Here is a 19,378-nt window from a genome sequence, read left to right on the forward strand (position 1 = left end):
CCTCACAACAGGCTGGCAGATGTCTCTCAGGATCTTTTTTACATCTTATTCACTTCTCTTCTCCTCTCCAGTTCTTGCAGCTGGGCCGGACCGAGTCGGGCCCAGTCAGCTGCCTGGCGAGAGGCCAGAGGGTGAGGCCTGCAAGGCCCATGAGGCCTGCGCCTCCCCCTCTGCGCCTCTGCCCCCACTCAGCTTCTTCACATCTTCTCTTCTCTCTCTCTTTTTTTTTTTCTGTTTTCCCCTTCTTAAATACGTTATTGCAGAGGCGTTATCACGGAACATTCTGCTACCAATCAGCTCGGCCTTGGCCAGGAGCGGGTCCACCCTAGGCCTGGCCAAGTCCACTAAACAAAGGGGAGCAACTTCTAGCAGTTTCCTACAGAAGCTACCACTTTAGGCCCCCCCTCACTAACAAAAGCACAACAATCCCATTGTAAGAAATAATTTGAGCTTCTTGGGGAGGGGGACCTCAATGTGTTCCTGTAAAAGAGTAAACCTATTACAAAATTTTGGCTTTAGTTTCACCATAGGCATTTGTCTCCTTTGTGCATTTCAGTTTGGGGGAAATAGGGAAGAAAAAACTTAAATCATCTATTTTATTCTTCCTGAGGTTTATTAATCACCAGAAAGCAAGCAATACTTCCTGTAGAGTGTGGTTATTATTGCTTTGTTCTTGCTTCTAATAGAAATGTTTTTGAGATGTCCTACTCTTCCAAATGAATATGTTTGCATTAAATCAGTACCTCCACTCTGTTTAATAAAATCAAACTTTCCCTCATTGAATATTGTGGTAGAATTAATTACCACCCTTCTTCTGAGTTCCTTTCTTTTTTCAAGAAGGGAGAATTAAAGCAGCAGATGCTGGGAATACATTAACCACAGCGTTTTTCATAAAGCTCTGAGGCCTTGAATTTACTTTTACTTACTGACCTAGAGATTTTATGCATTAAGACATTAGAAGAAATCCCTCATGTACACCGAAGAAGGCCCTATTAGTAGGGCCTGCAAAGAAGACCATGCAATATTCTGCAGGGTGGGCATTTTCAGCTTCCTCCCTTTGCAGCCTATGGAAGTAGTTCGACCTTTTGCTTTATACGCTCTTCTATGAATGCCCTGTAAACTTCAGGGCCCATGCTGACCTGTTAAGATCTGATTGTCACCAAATGTTGTTCATCAAAGCTCTGTGCATGTTTGTCCCACCCTGCTTTCATGCCTTGGACTGGGCAGCACATGGAAACCCAAGGGTAGTTCTGCTAAAGCCAATGGCTTTCGGTATGCCAGGTTAAGTTTTTTGGCTGAGAAATCTGATTACTTGTCTGAAATGGCAAATCCTGTAGTTGCTTTGGCCAAAGCTTTGTTTTTTTGCAAAAGTCCCACCTATGCCATCCAATTTTATATTTTCCTATGAGTTATGATATTTTCTATTTGTATTTCAGTGAGTAGGCATTTGTAACACAGCTCAAGTTCCTATAGCAATTCTGGAGGAATTAGGGCTGTACTTACACAAGCTTAAATGGGACAGCTGAGCTGATAGCTTGAGCTGGAAGATGGCACAGCAAAGGTGAGCCACAGTCCAGCGGACCTCAGCCAACCAGGCTGAAGCTTTCTGGTTTTGGGTCAGATCACTCTTAATGCTTCCGGACACATCCTTGCTTGCATGTACTGGGTGAGTGGCTACTTCTTTTGATCTGAGGTGGTCTATGGGTGTTTGACTTTGCGGTGGGAAAGGAGCCTGGCTGGGGTACGCAGCCGCTACTTGGATATGTGCAAACAGCTGTGCTGACAGCAAGAGGAGTTTGGGTTCTCTCTGCCTTAGTGAGGTCTTGACTCACAGTTAGCAGGCACACAGCTTGGCCTTCCCTCACACTCTGCTATTTTTACCCTACCGTGCTCCAAAGTTTATTTGCCGATTGCCAGCTCACCAAGGTTTGTCTCCTCAATTCATATCAGCATAGTCCCGGCAGCAGCAAAGTCAAAGCCCAGTCCCGTGGTACAAACTGAATAGCATCTGGACAGAGAGCGTGGTTTTAGCTCACAAACGCAAAGCAAGCACTTAAAAGTGCTTTTTGTTTTAACAACCACTCCTGTCCTCAGTACATGCGGATTTTCTGGCTCACAGGATAAAGGAAGGAAAGGCCTTGCCACCTGGTGATGGACCATGGCATGCAAGCCGTGGTGGGGCTGGAAAGACACACCTGCGCCAAGGAGAAACCTGGCAAAGGCAATGGCAGTGTTTCAGGAGTTGGGCCCTGTAGGAGAGGACAGCACAGGAGACCCTAGACTGAACACTGGGAAGCGGCCACAAGCAATAGAGAAATCTGCCAGTAGTATCAGGCTGCAGTTTATCACAGCTCTGACAGAGTCTCTTTTGGGAACAAGGCTTTGTCCAGGGCACGCTGGACCTCCAGATGGTCTCTGTGATGGGATCTCCTCTAGGAGGTCTGAACCTCTGGTGACTACAAATGTGGAGTTGCAAGGATTGCGGGGGAGAATGGGAGTGTTGCACCAGCTGGAGAGAGATGGTGAGTGGAGACCATGGTTGAGCCAAAATATCCTTCATTTAACTCTTGGCGAGAAGAAGTGAAATGGAAAACTAGATTTGCCCAATTTGTCCATTCCTGCCAACAAGGAATGTATGTCTCTGCAAAAGGATGCTGGAAGCTTTAGTGCAGAGAGGTGATAAGTAAGGAGGTTTCTTAATATTGATGATTCTCCCCTGTAATAGCATGGCCTGATTTCCTATTGCCTGAGCATTGGGAACTGAGAGGAAGAGTTAAAAAAGGAAGGTGCAGTGTTCAAGTAGCTCAGTTATTCTTATTTTATTTCAGTCCTGAATCAGTTTCAGTTTCAGGCACTGTTCTAAATGGCTGTGGTACCCCATCTGTTGCTGTGACGCTGAAATACCTGGGGAAAAAGAGCAGGACCCCAGCCGAAGGCATCAGCTGATGATGAAAAGAAAAGCATTCCATTCGCAGACTAGGAGGGACAGAGTTTTAGAAGGTGAAGCGGTGGGTCCTTGCAGCTGTGTGTTTGCTTGCTCAGTGCCAGGAGACACAGCTGGGTCTTGGGAAGGGTGGGGAGGGAGCACCTGCTGTCGCTTGTGAAAAAGCACTGCCCGCCACGGTTAGAGCGGTAGCTCATTGTGTATGGCCAGTGCTGGAAAAAGATATGAAACAGAGGAATGATGACTGCACTGCACAAACAACAGAAGTCACCTCCTGTGCCGCTCGCCTGCAGCCCAGGAACTCAATAAAAATTTGACTGTGGGCTTAAGCGGTGCTCTTTATTCATGTGGCATTTGTATGGGTAGTATAACAAAGCGTAAAATCTCTCAGACTCACAGTGCTGCATGATTTCTTTTTCTAGGGTTTGGGGCTTCTTGCTTTTTTTATTAGCTAGAGACAAGTTGCTTTAACAAACATCTCTGTGGTTAGCGAAGAGAAAAGGGAAAGGCTGTGAAATGTCTTTGAGCTCCTATATCTGCATAATAATAGCAGCTGTAGCACAGGGCTGCTGTGTCTCCTTGCTAGATAAATTCCCAGCTGTCTTTTTCTGGTGGCTGCTGAGAGCCTGTTCATTCAGGGAAAGAGAAGGTGTACTGTGTGGTTAAGATGATAATGGAGTTTATACAGTTTATCCCAGTTATCACTTACTCACCGGAGGTGGTACTTCCTACTGTGCTGCCACCTACCCCAGCAGCATTTTCCAACATAAAATCTAACAAATTCCAAGCATACTAGAGAAAGCTGGCTTTGCAGTGAACGGTTTGATATTGCACAATACTGGTTATCAATGATATAATATATTTGATTCCCGGCCCAGCAAATATTGGAGAAAGGAGCTGGTAGATCCTATGCTGAGGAGTAAAAAACTTGAGATCAAATGCAACATAGCTTTTTAGATGCTTCTAAGATTTGAATTGTTTTTAATAGTCATACATGAAAAAAAAAAAGCATTTTTCAGTAGTAACTATAAGGCAGTTAAAACAAAAATTAATTTTAAAAAAGTAATTTGTGAGAATGCCTTAAATTAAAACTGGAGCTTAGCTGGCAAATAGGAGGGCATTCTCAAATACTACCTAGATCAAGCTTTTTTTGTTTGTTTGTTGTCAAAGCTAGGGATTTAAACCCAATTGTCACTGGTAGTCCTCACGGTGACAAAGCAGCTGTTCGTGTTCAAGTGCTGTCATCCCTCGTGGCCCGGAATGCAGCCTGAAACTCCCAGCAGCTCTCATCAAAAACATTCCTGACGCACGCAGGCTCTTCATTTTAAGTCTGCCTTGCCTTATGTGCGCTTTTTTTTTTCAATTGTGAAAGACTCGCCAGCGAGACGAATAGCTAATTCCAGTGGAACAGCATTGCAAATGATAAGCAGGCAGGGAGATGCTTGAGAAATGCTGTGTTAATATTCTCTAGCTTAAAAAAAAAAAGAAAAAGAAAAATAAAGCAGGCTTGCACAGTAGCAGGGATAAGTACGCAGGCACACACCTCATATGAAAGAGAGTGTGTAACTTTAGTTTCTGTGATGAGCACAATCCACTTGGGAAATGTGGACCACACTCCCACTGGAAAAGTGGGAGAGAGCGTGCTTCAGGAAGGATTTATCTTCCAGAGTGCTGTCCTGTACAGTGGCGGGGGCAACGGGGCAGCAGAAGCCTCTCAACAGGATGCTTTCTTTCTACTTTTCATTTTTTTTTGGAAAAGTATAAAAAAGAAAGGTACAAAGGCTACCTGATGGAAATGTAGCAAAGAGAGGCAGAAGAGTTTCCCTCTCTTGAGACGACTTTTCAGTTCCTTATAAAATTGTACCGATTCCTCATTAGCCTTACAAATGAACACCAGTGGTGGAATTGCACTTAAGGATGAAATGATGAGTCCAAATTTGAGAAGAGCTTGAGGGTCTGTATAGTTCCGCTGTTTGAAGAATAGAGTTAAAATTCTGATTGGGAAATTCAAGCCATTATACACTTACACATGAATGCCCACACGTACCTAATATATGTATATGTTTTTCCCCAGTAGTCTCTGTTTTCCATACAAATTAAATTAACTGTTGAGAATAACTTGGATGAGAGGGACAGAGGTTTGTTTTCTTGGAAGTAAATATCAAAACTGAGATACCTTTTCTCTCCTTGTCTTCTGTAGGTGTGAATGACAAGCAGATCAGCAGCTGTCTGCTTTCCAGTAGCACGAACACTTCATTTAAAGGAACTGGCTGTGATGCTCGTGTTTGTTTATGATTTGGTGATAATGGCTTGATAATCACAATCTGTAAGTCTCTATCAGCATTTTAAGATCTTCTATGGAAACTCCAGAGATATTTAATTTGTTCACTTGGTATATAAAAGCTGTTCCTGCTGAGCATAATGTGTTGAATAGAATTCTTACTCAATTACTAGAAATGCACTGTAAGAATTGTTGAAACTTGGTAAGGGAGCCGTAACAAACCCCATACATCAATTTGCCATTTATCTTCTCATTTGTCTTGTAAATCCAGCTGTTTTCGTAATTGCAAGTGCAGTTTGAGAAGGGGAGTGGGTTGTGATTATTTGTATTTCTACATATTTATGTGTTGTTAAAACTGTCTTTTGTCCTCTCTTTCTTTCCGCAATATGTCACCGTAAGTCTTAGCACAGCGGGATGTAATTGTAGTCTCTTGTAGTTGCAAAAAAACCTAAGAATTATTGAAGCGTTGCTTTAATGAAAATCATCCTTTCCATTTTTGAGCTGATGTGCATAGTTATAGAAATTGTGGGAATGAACTATGTTACATGAAATAACCAACAATTACAAAGGATTTTTTTTTTTTAATTTGCTTTAAAATGTCTGTATTTTTGACTGCTTAGGCGTATTCCTGCAGCACAGTCTCTAGTCTGGGGTTAGTCATCTGATATTGAAAGCATAATTTCTAATATGAAAAGTACATCCTCCATTCGTAAATGCCAGTGTTTCGCTCAGACATCACAGATTCAGGATGAGCCGAGGACACCAAGTGCTGGACAGGACAACAGCTTAGGAAACCTTATGCTTGGGAGCTGCAGGACAGAGGAGAGAAAGAACTGCTTCTGTCTAGGGAACCAACTTCTACCAAAAGGCAAGAAGCCCCCTGGGACTCCCCCTCCTGCCCGTGCACTGTGTTAGGACTTAGACTCCCCATGTATGTTACTGAAATTTTCTTGAGGAGTAGGTGGGTGGAAGAAAAGCTTTAAGTATAAGCAAAGCTTATATAGAACAGAAAACAGCAATTGTTTGGTTTTTTTTTTCGGTTGGGTTTTTGTGTGTGTTTGTGTGTGTGTTTAAGCCAGTTGACAATAATGTTCCCTTTTACTTGTCTGAAAGTTGAAATTTCAGCTCAGTTTGTTTAATTTTTTTGGCAGGAAAAAAAAAAAAATCACAACCTCTTGCCTTTGTGAATTGTCGGTCCTGCCTTTTTGTACAGAGCAAGTTAAACTGTATTTGCCCTTATCTCAGCTAGATAGGTGGATGTACCATAAGATCTGTGTGGGACAGAGTACTTTGTGTGTGGAAGTCAAAATCTTGCTTTTTTTCTGCTCAGTTGCACGTTTGGCCTTCTCAACTAGCCTGGAGTAGTGGAAAGATTATGTTTATTTCTTAGCAGTCTCTGTTCAGTATCCCCCACTTCCCTCTTAAGTGTCTGCTATTAGCAACTGCTGGAAATGTGATGCAGACTACATGGACCGTATATTTATTTATGCAATGGCCTTAGCCTTTTTTCTTGTGGTGTGGTTTCATTTTTGGGGGGCCTCCCCCCCACCCCCCAAATCCAAGCATCATTCTTTGCACTAAGTACACTCTCTTCATTTCCCCTGTATAAATCACTTGTATAAACTATGGAGTATTGCTACCTGGGGATTTCCCTGCAGATGGAAAGGAAGACATCGATTTTGAAGCTACTGGAAAAAGTGGCAACTCAAATCTTGACAGCTATTCAAGACAGTCTTTGAAACATGAAAGTAAGTTTTATTACAGAGATTAGTTTACGTTACACTCATTTATTAAAACCTAAGGACATCTTTATAAAAACTACTGTATATAAAGACAAGAGCAGTGCAATAGCAGAGTAAAACACATTTTTGGTTTACTTGGCAATCACTTTAGAAAGACAACATGATTCTTAATATGAACTTAGAGAATGCTGCAAAAAATAGGACAGGATTAGATCAAAAACTAGATTAGCAAATCACTGGACACTGGCACGTATTGATTTCAAACATCAAGTGTTATGTAAACAGTATTATTGTCAATGTATTAATAAAGAGTTAGAAATCACTGTAACCCTAGTTAGCTTACTTAGCCTAAAATTTGACTGCAACCTATTGAAATAGACTATTGTCCTGTATATATTATCTTCTTAGTGATTTACTATTTATGTAAAAGGAGGACTAGAAGAAATGCCTGTCTTATACAAGAGAATTTTTGAGGTTGAGAAAAGATGATTCTTCCTGGCGAGTGGGTGAGGTTTTGTATTTGTTGCTTTACCTTTCATACACCGTTACTGGTGGCTAAATAGAACTGACTTTAAAAATCACTTTGAGATGTTACTTCATCGCTTCTTCAAGTGGAGAGTCCTTGTATAGAAATTACAGCCATAATAAAACTATTAAAAACAGTTATCTAAAATAGCTGCTACACTATGCTGAAGTATACATTAAGAGGCCGGATTGTTTTCACTCTGTGTTTTTATAAGATTAATAACCAGCCACAAAAGATGGTTAATTACAACACCAAGTCCTGCACAAGCTTGATAACTTATCTTTTTATGTCCTAAGTTATACACAGCAATTATTAAGAAGTTGGACACTCAGTTCTCAGTAAAACTGAAAGAGAAAATGAATTGGGCAAGGAAGGAGGCTGCTGGAGCAAGAAGGTTGTTAAGAGCCACTGAGACAGACAGCTGCCATTTTAAAAGAGGATGTAATAATGGAATTATACACTTCTGTAAATGTTAATTTTAGATCCCTTATTTTTCCAACCCTATTAGGATGGACATAGAGGAAAAGACCTCTATTTTAGTCCAGGTTTTTTCTTTTAGAGAAAGATTGTGTTTGAACCAGTCTCTTTCTGCAAAAATAATTGAATAATTCATTGCAGTTTATCTGGTTCAGTAGAATTTTGATCAGGTAAATGAAGAGGGATATCAGAGCACAGCTACAGAGACAGCTGAGATGTTCAGGTGACTGTGTAGCCAGTGCTCTTCTACAGTGTCCCAAATGCTAAGAGAGAATTGTCAATAGCGATGGTGGTAGGGAAACATGTGGTGCACTATTTCCCTTTAGTTTAAGGCCCAACAAGCATTAGTCTCATTCAGGATCTTACATTCTGCTAAACTAGAGAGGCTATCATGATTTTAACAACACAGCTACGACATGGATTTACCCATAAATTAACTGTTAGGCAAAATTAGAATTTCAGCCAGAGAGAATCTACCTTATATTAACTGGCTCTGTATAGAGAATAAAAGAAAGCAAACAAACAAACAAAAAGCACATCAATTACAAGGTATACATGTACTAGAAGTAAAGCATAAAACTGCTCATTAATAACGCACAATTCCCAAAGGGAAAAAAACCCTTACAAAATACAGTAAGTCACACAAACCAGTATCTAATACAAATTCCTTCATGAACATAAGCTTTTTACAAAGCTCTCTGTGGCGGTCATCACCTCACAATGAAAGTAGGTGCTGGTAGAAGGTAAAAGGAGCAAACAGTTACTGTAAAGAGCCAAGGTACGACTGATTACTGTAGATACGTACTTTGTTGGGTGTCTGCAGGGGTTATGGATCTTGGAGCCAATGTGGAAGTATGGAGAAGACCTGATGTTGGCAGAGGCATGGATGCCATTGTTTCCAGCTACTTCGCTTTTCTTGCGAGTTGGCACTGATAGCACCACCTTACATCTCATAAGATCAGCTTTCCCACCACCAGGAGCACTGACCCTTTCCCTGCTGAAGCTCTCATCATCAAGGAGAGAGCAGTTTGGGCTGTCTGCCAGTATCTGCAAGCTACTTACAGCATGTCTTAGCTGGAGATCCTTTTTGTTCCCAGCTGAAGTGCTTTGAATGATTCTGCAATGCTCTGATGAAATACTCTTTTTAGAAAACTAGACTCTCTTAGGTTTAGTGTGAATCAAGGTTTAAAAAATACTGTTTTATTTGAAGTGCTACATTTCTCACAATGTAAAACATCCCAGTTGCACTGTGGCAGCTCTGTTACGGCTCTAAAAGCTGAGTTGCATGCAGAGACGCATACACAGGAGCTTCTGTGAAGACTGAGAACAGGCCAGTCCTTAAGCTTACCTAGGACAGGATGGAGTCTAATGCCTGCAGAGTGGCACTCGCACCTATGGCATTTGAATTCCTTCTTATTACCTGTTGCCTGCCCTTACTCAGTGATGCTCCACGTTTTACTAGTTGGTTTGCAAAGAAAAGGGACATGTGCATGTTGGTATCCTACTCAGAGTGGGCCTTCTTTGAAGGCTGGGCACTCCTGTGGTCTCTAGCCTTGTTGGGTCCCCTAGAACTATTTATTCCCGTGTGGCTTTAGTCACATACCATCGTGCACTCTGCTAGCCATGAATTAGCTTAAATCACTCAGTAGTCTATCCCTTTTGAGTTCAACAGAAGACTAAAATTCACTTAAATCAAAGAGGTGCTAAAGGAAAATGTGATTGTTCATTGACAAGGTGTTCCTCATGTTGGTTATACAATAAAATACAAGGTTTTTTTAAAAAGCTATTCAGCTTTGCAGGGCAAAGTATTGGGCATGAAGGGCTAACTTGGCATTATCATGGCTTTGTGTTATGATTTGTAGATGAACTCCTCTGTTTGGTTGTCATTGCCAGGTTCTCCATGTATGTATCTTACATAATTTATTTTCATAGGATTTGCTCATGTGATTGATACTGTATGATTTTAAAATAAACCTGTTCTGTGGAAAGTTAAGTCAAGCGATTGCAACCTAGTGACCAAGTACTCCACATACTTCTGTGGCAGCATCATTGCCCTTCTGGCTTACAAATGAATTCTTAGATTTGTGAGGGATAAACTCTGAAGCCAGTCAGTGGCTGAGGGAATCAGATTATTGCCTTGTAAAGCAGAGGGACAATGGCATTATTGCTTTTGAAAAATAGGGTTTGCTGATTTTCTTCTGATTCTCTTTGAGCTTCAAGGCATATTGGGGTGGAATAGAGTGTCTGTGTTGTGTTTTAATAAAGCTCCCCTTTTCAGGAGGGGGCATGATGCTGAAGTCAAGATGTGCTCAGATGTTTGATGTCTTAGCAAAATCATTGCCAATAATCTTAAAATATGTATTAAGGTTGAAACCACTGCTGCCCTGCAGTTTGACTTGATGAAAGTGCTTCACCTACCTTGTAATGCATATGAAAATATGGTTAACAGTGATGTGGATTGCCAGCGTCTACCCTATTGTGATAAAATATTAATCAGAGAACTTTGGAAAAGCTCACATTCAGTATTCTGACACTTAGATTAGGCTCAAATGGCAATAGATGGATGGGGAGGCAAAGAAAAGTTATCTACCAAAGGTTTGTCATGTGATCTTTTTCCACTTTTGTGTGGATTTGCCAGAGCAACTTAATTTTCTTCCATTGAGCATTTCCTCAAATATGATGCTTCTTTCAGAGATAATATTGTCGATCTAGAATTAAAATATTGCTTACAGACTACTTTCTTCTGGAGACTCTTTCTATATTTTTTGCCTACAGAAGTTGTCTGAATGGTGTTTCTCTTCAGGTGACTTGCTCAATCTCCCTCTTGTAGTCTTTCTCTCTCCTGCTTATCCATCATTTTTTTCAGCTCTTGTCATTTAGTTGATTTTCTTGAAAGCTGCTCCTTGAAGTCTGATCTGACCTCTCCCATCTTGAGGCACATCAATATAATTTTCTGGAAGACATAAACCACAAATGTTCTCATAATGTTTCATCAGCACACAACATCAAAGTATTTCCTGTAAAGAAAAACTTATAGTGTTCTCAGTTGTGGATGTAATTTGGGGAGGCAAGAGAGAGGAAGGAAAGGCATGAGAAAGAAAGAAGAGGTGTTACGAGGTCTCTGCCTTCCCTCCTTACCTCTATTTGACCCAGTGTGAGCTTGTGTGATACAGATGGTTGCATTCTCATTCTCTTTTTTTTCTATGTCATCAGAGTGGGAAGCTAACCTTGTTTCTGCCTGTTCATATTAAACTGAGCCTGGTTCTGCAAAATATTAATCACACAGTAGGTTTGCAAGTTGCTTATTCTTACCTGTAACCTGGGGGAACATGGTGTGCTGCCTCGCTCCAGGGTCTGGGTACACACCTGAGGTGCTGATGACAACCCCTGGGTGAGCATCATCAAGAGGGAACTCTGGAAACTTAGCAGGGAGGGAGATGGGATGCTTTCCTGCAGGTCATGGAGCCTTGGCTCTGGAGACAGCAAGGCTGTATGCTACATGATAAAAATCAGATTTCACCCCAAATCCCTCTTTCTGCAGGTGTGCCAGTGTACCCATTCCACATTGTTGTGTTGTCTGCTACACATGAGATGAAAAGATCAAATAATTGCCTGAAAAGGTGAAAGAGAATATGCAAAGAACTGCTAAACTCTTCATTCCTACTGCTTGTAGTCTACTCTGAAGGTACCATGTGCATAGGGCTTCCTTCTGCAACCATAAATTTCCTTTGACTAAATCTTACTTCCGTGGACAATCTCACTGGAGCTGTTTACATGTGTAAAGGGTGCCTGTGACCATACAGTAAATGCCTTTATCAAATGGCATGGCATCTTCCTGTGGCACTCATTACCAACATATGCATCCTTTCATAGGATGAGAAAATGCACTTCTATTTTCATATATGTAAATGAGTAAATATTATATTTGAAGTGTTGTGAGTATTCGTCATTTTTTGCTTGCAGTGCCTCCTGGACATAACAAATGCTTTAAATCTGCCCATCTTCACCTCGTGCAGAGTGTGCGCGTGTACCTGACGATATGATCTGTCCATATATGAACTACGGCAGCGTGTAGGTAAGTTGGCTGAAAGCCCACATAGGTAACGTTTCGAGGTAGACCAAGATTTCTAATCATAATAATAAATTAAAGCAATGCATTTGTTTGCTCAAGCAGTAAGCATAACGGTAGAAATACAACCTGTTTGAGGCACAATTTGGTATCCTGGTAGCAAACATAGTTAATTACCTTCTCCCAGCAGAGTTCTTTCCATATTGGGTATTCCCAAGTCTACATGCAACGTTATACATATTGCATTCCATTAATGTATAAAATATAAAGAAACATCTGGTTCAGACAGCAGAATATCTGTGGGAATCAGCATGTTTGAGGTTATCTAGCGTTTTACCCATCAGATCTATTCAGTATGTGAGGCTTGAGTCTCAACTTTCGCGTCAGCACAACTCCATTGAAATTGCAGCGGTGAATCTACTCAGAAGTGCAAGGTTGGGTAGGCAGCCACCTGAGCTGTAGCTCAGCTGCATTATCTTAATTCACATGTAGACGTTTCTCGCAGTACTGTTAGCCACGGAGGACCTCTGAGCAAAAATAAGTAATTTTCTCTTAAGTAACTCTGAGGATTTAAGTCTTCATCCAAAACTCAATCAAATGAAACCTATGTCAACGCTTGACAGTTAATTGCTTCCTAATAATCAAATAGCCTATACAGCCTTATTCATGTTAGAAGTGCAAAACAATTACTTTGCATTGTTTTGTTCTGTCACTGCCCTTTTTTGATAGTGGTAGAAATGGATACTAACAAAACATGCAAACCTGCCTCTTGTGAGGTCTGCAGGCAGACAAAGTTTAAAGCAAGTTTGTTTGCATCTAGAAGAGAGTCTCCTGAGACCTAGTTATAAGTAATTTTAAAAATACCTGAGGAGAGAGAAACTGGAGAGTATGAGCACATACCATGGCTTGGAGCCACTTACGTCCTTCACAGCACCTTCACTTGTTTCTTTTCACTCTTCTGTTGAGGACTGTGTGCTTTAGCTCAGATTAAACACTTTACTAATCTACAATCTGCGTAATTTAAATCACCAGATTGTTTGACAGGATGCAGTTTCTTTTAGCTATTTATTTATTTTTAAAGAAATGTTTAGAGATGGAGCAGGTAGAGCAGGCATTTGGGTGCTCCGGGACTGAGCAGACTGACTGTGTCAGACCTGTCAGCCAGTTACTCTTTTCCTCCACCTGAGAGTTCCAAAGTTGCTCCTGGCGAGATCCTTCTTCCTAGGTTAATGTAAAATCAAGAGTGTCACCGAAGTGGTGCACAATGAGAGTTCCCAGATCCAAAGACCATAGGAAAGTTTATGAATATTTGTATGCAGCACAGAAGATAAAATACCACTCGTGCGAGTAGCTTCCATTCTCTGCCAGTTCCCCTAATGTGTGTGTGTATAAGGGTATGGGAGAATGAGTGGGAGGATGTGAACAGCAGAGCCAGCCACACATAGACCACACTTAGCTCTGAAAGCCTCTTGCATCAAGTATGAAGTTTTCGCCCTGGGTTTTCTGAGCTCTTGGCTGAGCCTGGTGCCAAATCAATAGCTTCTGCCTGAAACCAAACCCTGACAGGGCAGATGCCAGGCTAAAAGTTCCTCTTCCTCTAGTGAGAAGTGAAGGGTGTGTGATTGACTGATTGATGGCTGGACCAGTAAAGCTGAGAGGTACTGCTTCAGATCATTTTGCAATAGTGGGATCACTGAAAATACTTGCATTTTCCTAAGAAAGACGAATGCTAATTTCCATGTGCAGTTAGCCAGAGTATTATATCCCAGCGTCCCAACACGGTGCGCTCAGCAAGAGAAACTCCGTATTTGTCACTTTGGTCACTTCTACAGGATTTTAATGTATTTAGAGGTGAAGTGTGTGCTCTGGAGGTGGCTCAGGTTGCTCCTACTCACTAGCAAAGGTTACCGTCATTGCGTAGCACCCCAGGTTGCCATCGCTGCTCTACCTGACTGCTCAGTGAACAGTTTCCAGTTAAGCTGCATCGATTTTCATTGTCTGGCAAGGAAGTAGCTAACTAAAAGATTGCCTCCTCTTCCACAGCAATGATTTTGCATGGTGGCGTAGTTCCACTGGAAAAAAAATGACATCCATTAATAATGAAAGAACGATTCAGAGGCTCTGGAGACAAGATTTTTCAGGGACTTTTGTCATTTTCTGACAAATGAAGTAAACAGTTGCCGCATTCACCATTCCAGGGCCTCTTTCTAAGTTAGTGTTCACATAAAAACACCATCAATCACCACAGCCTCTTCAGACCTGAGATAGCAAAGCAAATGGTTTCCACAACTGTCCAGATCCCACTGTGGCATAAAATTGTATTACGCTGATCTAAGCAGACCTGCACTCATCTGTGCCTCTTGAGGTTCTGCTGCAATGCCTTCAAATCTGGTCATGCTGAGAGTGGAAGAAAAGCTTTCACTCTCTCGGTTCACAGGAAGAGGCTGGATACCAGGCTAACAAACAGCCTTCTGTAACAAGAAGCCCTTGGCGGATACACTGATTATTACAGGGAACAAGAATGTCGTCCTTCCCCATAAATGGAAGGACAAGGGAGGACAAAGCACAATGCACTAGATTTTGAAAAAAGCCTCACAAGATTGAAAGGAAAGGATATGAGAAATGAACTGCAGGACGAGCACCAAATGAAAAGCCATTCAGTTGTCTAAATATATTACAAACCAGAAAGAAATAGAACATAATCTAATCCCTCTGCCTGTGGAGTCTGCCAAAGACCAGGGAAATAATTTTCATAGTTTAGCATCTGTACACTCCTATGGCTGTATTATACATAGCGTATAACATTATATCCAAAATGTAGGCTGAAAGGCTGCTTGGGTTACCAAGTCTAATTCCTAAAATTTATGAAATGCCAGAATGAACACTGCTGGTGCAATCTCAATTTGGCCCTCTTGTTTGTGTGAAAAAAAGCAGAAAGTCTCAGGCTTTTTAGGTGGGGCTCGTCATCTTCTTTACTTTGGGAGAACATCAAAATAACTGAATGATTCAGGTTTTTCCAGTGTAGGGGAAACTTCAACAGCAGTGAAAATTTACTTCACGTTGGCTCAATCCTGAGGAGGTCGAATGTTTTGGTTTTTTGAACTGACTAGCAACGCTTCAGCATTAAGCAGTGGCATTGGATGTTCCCATCTTGCCATAAAGGAATGGTGGTTTGGCCCCTATTTTAATCCCCAGGCTGACTGATCGTTTACTGGGTTACATCGCCTTTGATGCAGCGCAGATTCTCCTCTGGTTTAGCTGTGAAAGGCATCACGGCACCTGCGTGAGGTTAAATGAGAGGACTGCTTTAAATGGTGGTAAATCAATTTTGTCACAGCCATTATGTAAAATGACCACCATCACTGGTAGCCATTGCTAATGTTTCTAAAGTAATAGCTGTCTCAGGGAAGATAGACACCCAGTGCTTAGGAGTTTAAACAAAACCCAAGCACTGGAAATTTTCAACTTGAAAAAAACGGACTCTGAATTTTCAACTCAAGTGTTACTTCTACTGTAGCTGACAGTTCTGCAAAGACAGAGAGAAATGTCAAAATATGTTTGAAAGCGAATACCTCAGGAAGGTGTTAGGGCTTAATCAGAATAAATGTACAACACATGCCTGATTCATCAGAGTTAAGCAATCCTTTACCTGCAGAGCTAAGAAAAGATGACGGAAATACCTGGGATGTGTTAAAAGTGAAACCAGAAGCTTCTGCTCTGGTAGGTGTGCTCTTGGTGGTTGGGGGATGCATAAATGGGGCCAACTGAGAGAATCCCATCGCTAAGTAGTCAGAAATGTCTGGAATGCTTCTATCCATCAGTTGTTGAGAAACGCTGTGGGACTTCATAATGGGCACTGAGCACAGACAGGCTTGTTAAAACCTGATCATATTTCATGGGGACATTTTGGAGGCATTCCTGTTTGAGGGTAGGTACCAACTGTATTAAGTTGGTGGCCCGCAAGTTACCTAGTGCAGGTGTGGATGGCAACTAGGAAGGTTATTACATGCTCTGGATTAAGCATAGATGGAGAACTGTGAACCACAATTTGTGTGAGTCATGGATCTGGGGTATAGCACCAGTGTGCTCAGAAGATTAAGCAGGTCCCTGTTGGTTCAAGAGAAGACTTTCTCAGCAAGATTTTTCTGCCCTGTTGATCTTCTGGAGGACATAACCTTTTGCTATCATAGCTTGTGAACCACTATCCTTATTTAAGAGCATCAGGCAAAACAGAGGTTGGTTGCAACAATGAGTGGAAGAACATGCATTTAGCTGGCATCTTCTGGAAAGATGAAGCCTACTTAAAAGTCTTCTATGGTGTGCCCTGAGCCGTGCTGGGATATGCTGCGTGCTTCAACATACATAAGGCTATCAGGAGACAAAGCTTGTGCTAGGGTGGGTTAAAGATTATACTAAGTTCATAGTAGTCCTACTGAAGCACCAGAAAGCCTGCTTTCCACAATTGATGCTGGGAAAGCCACAATCACGAGAGGTACTGTCTGCTCATATTGTTGCTTTGCAGGGGGGGAAGAAACCACTTGGATTATATGAGTTTACTTTGGGTTGTGCTTACAGCAATGTATTTGCTGATGTTGCAATGTGTTAGAGTCAGGACAATGGCCGCACTGAATGAGGAACAAGTCAGACATAACTTGTGAATGGGACCAACTCAAAAGTGCAGGTGGAATACATCCTACCTACCAGTCACTGGAAATGCGGCTGCATGTCACCTGTCAGACTGTTCTCCTCCCTTCCACCTGGGAAATAAATACAGGTGGGAAATGGGCATTTGCTTACTTTCATTGTGCTTTCAGAGCAGAATCACCTGTCTGGGTTACGAAGGCTAATTATCACATAAAGGCTTAATATGTTAGAAAAATGAATGCTGTCAGTTGTTTCAGACATAGAAGCATTGTAGCAATATATTCAAGAGTAGCAATGACTGTTTACTATGCCTGAGAAGGGGTTACTAGAAAAAGTCAAGTGCACAGATTGTGAAGCAGTGCATTTTTTAAAAAAATTCCATTTTAATAATTTGTTATGAGTGTTGGTAAATCTCACTTTTAAATTCCTTGCTCCATTTCTTAAGACTCTCACCTCTTTTAGCCTGGATTAAGCTTGTGTAACTCCCACAAGGACTGGGGGATATAAAACAAACTGCACTTCACATCACTGCTGAGAGCTGCTCACTGGCTTTAAAGGAGCTTTAGAAACTTTGGGAAGATCTCATGTTCCCAGAGGGTAGGCTGGCTCACGCACTTGTACAGGAGAAGGAGCTGCTGGTGGATGGCAGGTAACTGCTGCCTAGATCCTTGGTTGTGCTGCTGTCCTGCACAGGAAAGGCTGGTGGGTCAGGGGAGGTGCTGGGCAACTCTCCACGTCAGAGGGACATAGAGCAACTTCAAGGATTTACACTCTATTGCTGCTCATTTCCTAGTTAAATCTGAACCCAGTTCTAAGACCTGCTAATTAACAACAGCCAAGTCCCCCACTGGTGTCTAGTTGCCACATATGAGATAAGGTTACTCACACCAGAGGAGGGTCTTGGTTTGCCTCTTAAAATTATTTTTAAATTTGACTCCATGACTTCTTGTTGCCAATATAGAGTTCAAATACGTTTTTCAGACGAACATTTCATCTACAGCATGTATTTGGGCTTCATACTGGTGAGTCCACTGGTTCAGACTTGTGTCTAGGGCAGTGCTGTGAGCTGGTAGCCAGAGAGCTGGGAAACAAATTAAAACCAGTTAGGAATCCCCTCCCACCTGCAATGAAGGGGAGGGCCCTGCACCAGTGCCGTTTTTGGCATGGCGTATGGTCTCATTACTGATGATGTGGCTGCTTTTTTGGTAAGTGAAGCTTGAGATCTGCTCAGATCCTAGGTCCGTCTCACAGACGGATGCGGGAGGAGACTTGGCAGTTGGAGTTGGAGCCTGGAGAGCTGCTGCAGGCAAGGACTTGCCTTCCCCACCTCCTCCACCAGAACTGCGGGTGTTAAAACAGCAGCTGGCTTAACTTTTGTTATTAATATGGCTGTCTGGCTAACAGACCAAAGCTAAGAGAGAAAACGGGCTTCCTGTAGAGTTTCTGGAATATCTATAATTGTACAAATTAAATAAGTCTTTTGTCTCATCAACTGGGTTGGGTGGGAGAGGAATGAAACCACACAGGATACAATTTTCTCTATTTTTTACTAAAGGCCATATTTTACAATTCTCACTTAAAAAGAACAGTGATGTGAAACCAATAGGGTTGCTAACATAAATAAATATTACTTACTGTGAATAATGATTTCTGAAGTAATCTTATGCTTCTGAAAGTCAAGTATTTTTCAATTAGTGGCAATGTTTTTCATCTGGCAGGTTTTGAAATGGTTGATACTCCTGAACACAGTTCTGGAAAGTAAAAACATCCAGTTCTCTTGGAGAATTTCTGAGGGTTTTGTTTGTAAAGGAAATATGAAACGTCCAGTGTTCTGACTTGTGAGTGTTGAAGAGGAAGAGATGAAGGTTTGAGGACATAAACTGAAAGATGATCACTGAAAAGCAGCATATGTCTTCCCTCACTGAAGCGTTGCAGTCTGATTTTTAATGACCTGAAATGTTTTCTTCCTCCTCTTAAGGTTATTTCATAAAAATAGTCAAAACACCTGTGCCTTCCAAAGCATCTTTAAAGTGTGGATGGCCAATTACAAGTAAAACTGAAAGTGAGCTGGACTTAATAATCTGCCAGACACCTATGAAACCTTCGAGTCACTACCAGGGTGCCCAAATCAGATGTGTCCCTTGAAGCTGAAATTCATCTGGCTGATTGTTGCCAAGTTTTCCTGTAGGCTAATGTGTGGCAACCATTAAGTAACTGATACACCTGCAGGCAAATTAATTGGCATGGTTCACAAAAACCAAACCAAACCAAAACAACACAACCCTGGTTTCATTATGTATACAGTTTGAACTGCCTTCAGTTGTTTTCAAGAGCTCAATGAACCACGATGTCAAAATGAATAGGGATATCATGTAACTAATTCAGACGTCTTGTTCCACTTGAGACTGAGCTCATTTTCACATATTTTCAGCTAACTGGAGTGACCAAATAGCTTTAATTGCATTCCTGTCATAGAAGAAGATGACTTGAGATATTAAGACATGAAGAGGCCAAGAAGAACTATTGCTAGAGACAAGATTGTATTTTTTTGCCTTCTTCTTTAAGGTCTGGGGCAGGCATGTTGCTTTGGAAAGGAGATTATTGCTATGTGTAATTTAATGGCACAGATACTGTAAGTGGGTTTCATCTCACCTAACTTTAGACATCAAAATGGTTAGATGTCTTCATTTCCAGA

General features: G+C 41.5%; 1 protein-coding gene across 2 annotated transcripts in view; it reads right to left on the minus strand.

The window, feature by feature from the left end:
* Window positions 1-9,506: 9,506 nt before the first annotated feature.
* SHISAL1 (shisa like 1) overlaps window positions 9,507-19,378 on the minus strand; it is an 84,489-nt gene continuing 74,617 nt past the window's right edge. The window contains exon 5 of one of the 2 annotated variants that reach the window (XM_086757634.1): window positions 9,507-10,923. In XM_086757634.1, coding sequence (XP_086613760.1) covers window position 10,923 — 1 coding nt within the window. In that variant the 3' untranslated portion in view covers window positions 9,507-10,922. Of the gene's footprint in view, window positions 10,924-18,414; window positions 18,435-19,378 lie in introns of those variants that run through there. The other variant, XM_086757641.1, reaches the window with a different exon arrangement.

This window comes from Chlamydotis macqueenii, chromosome 1 (genome assembly GCF_036417535.1).
Source record: "Chlamydotis macqueenii isolate bChlMac1 chromosome 1, bChlMac1.mat, whole genome shotgun sequence".
NCBI lineage: Eukaryota > Metazoa > Chordata > Aves > Otidiformes > Otididae > Chlamydotis > Chlamydotis macqueenii.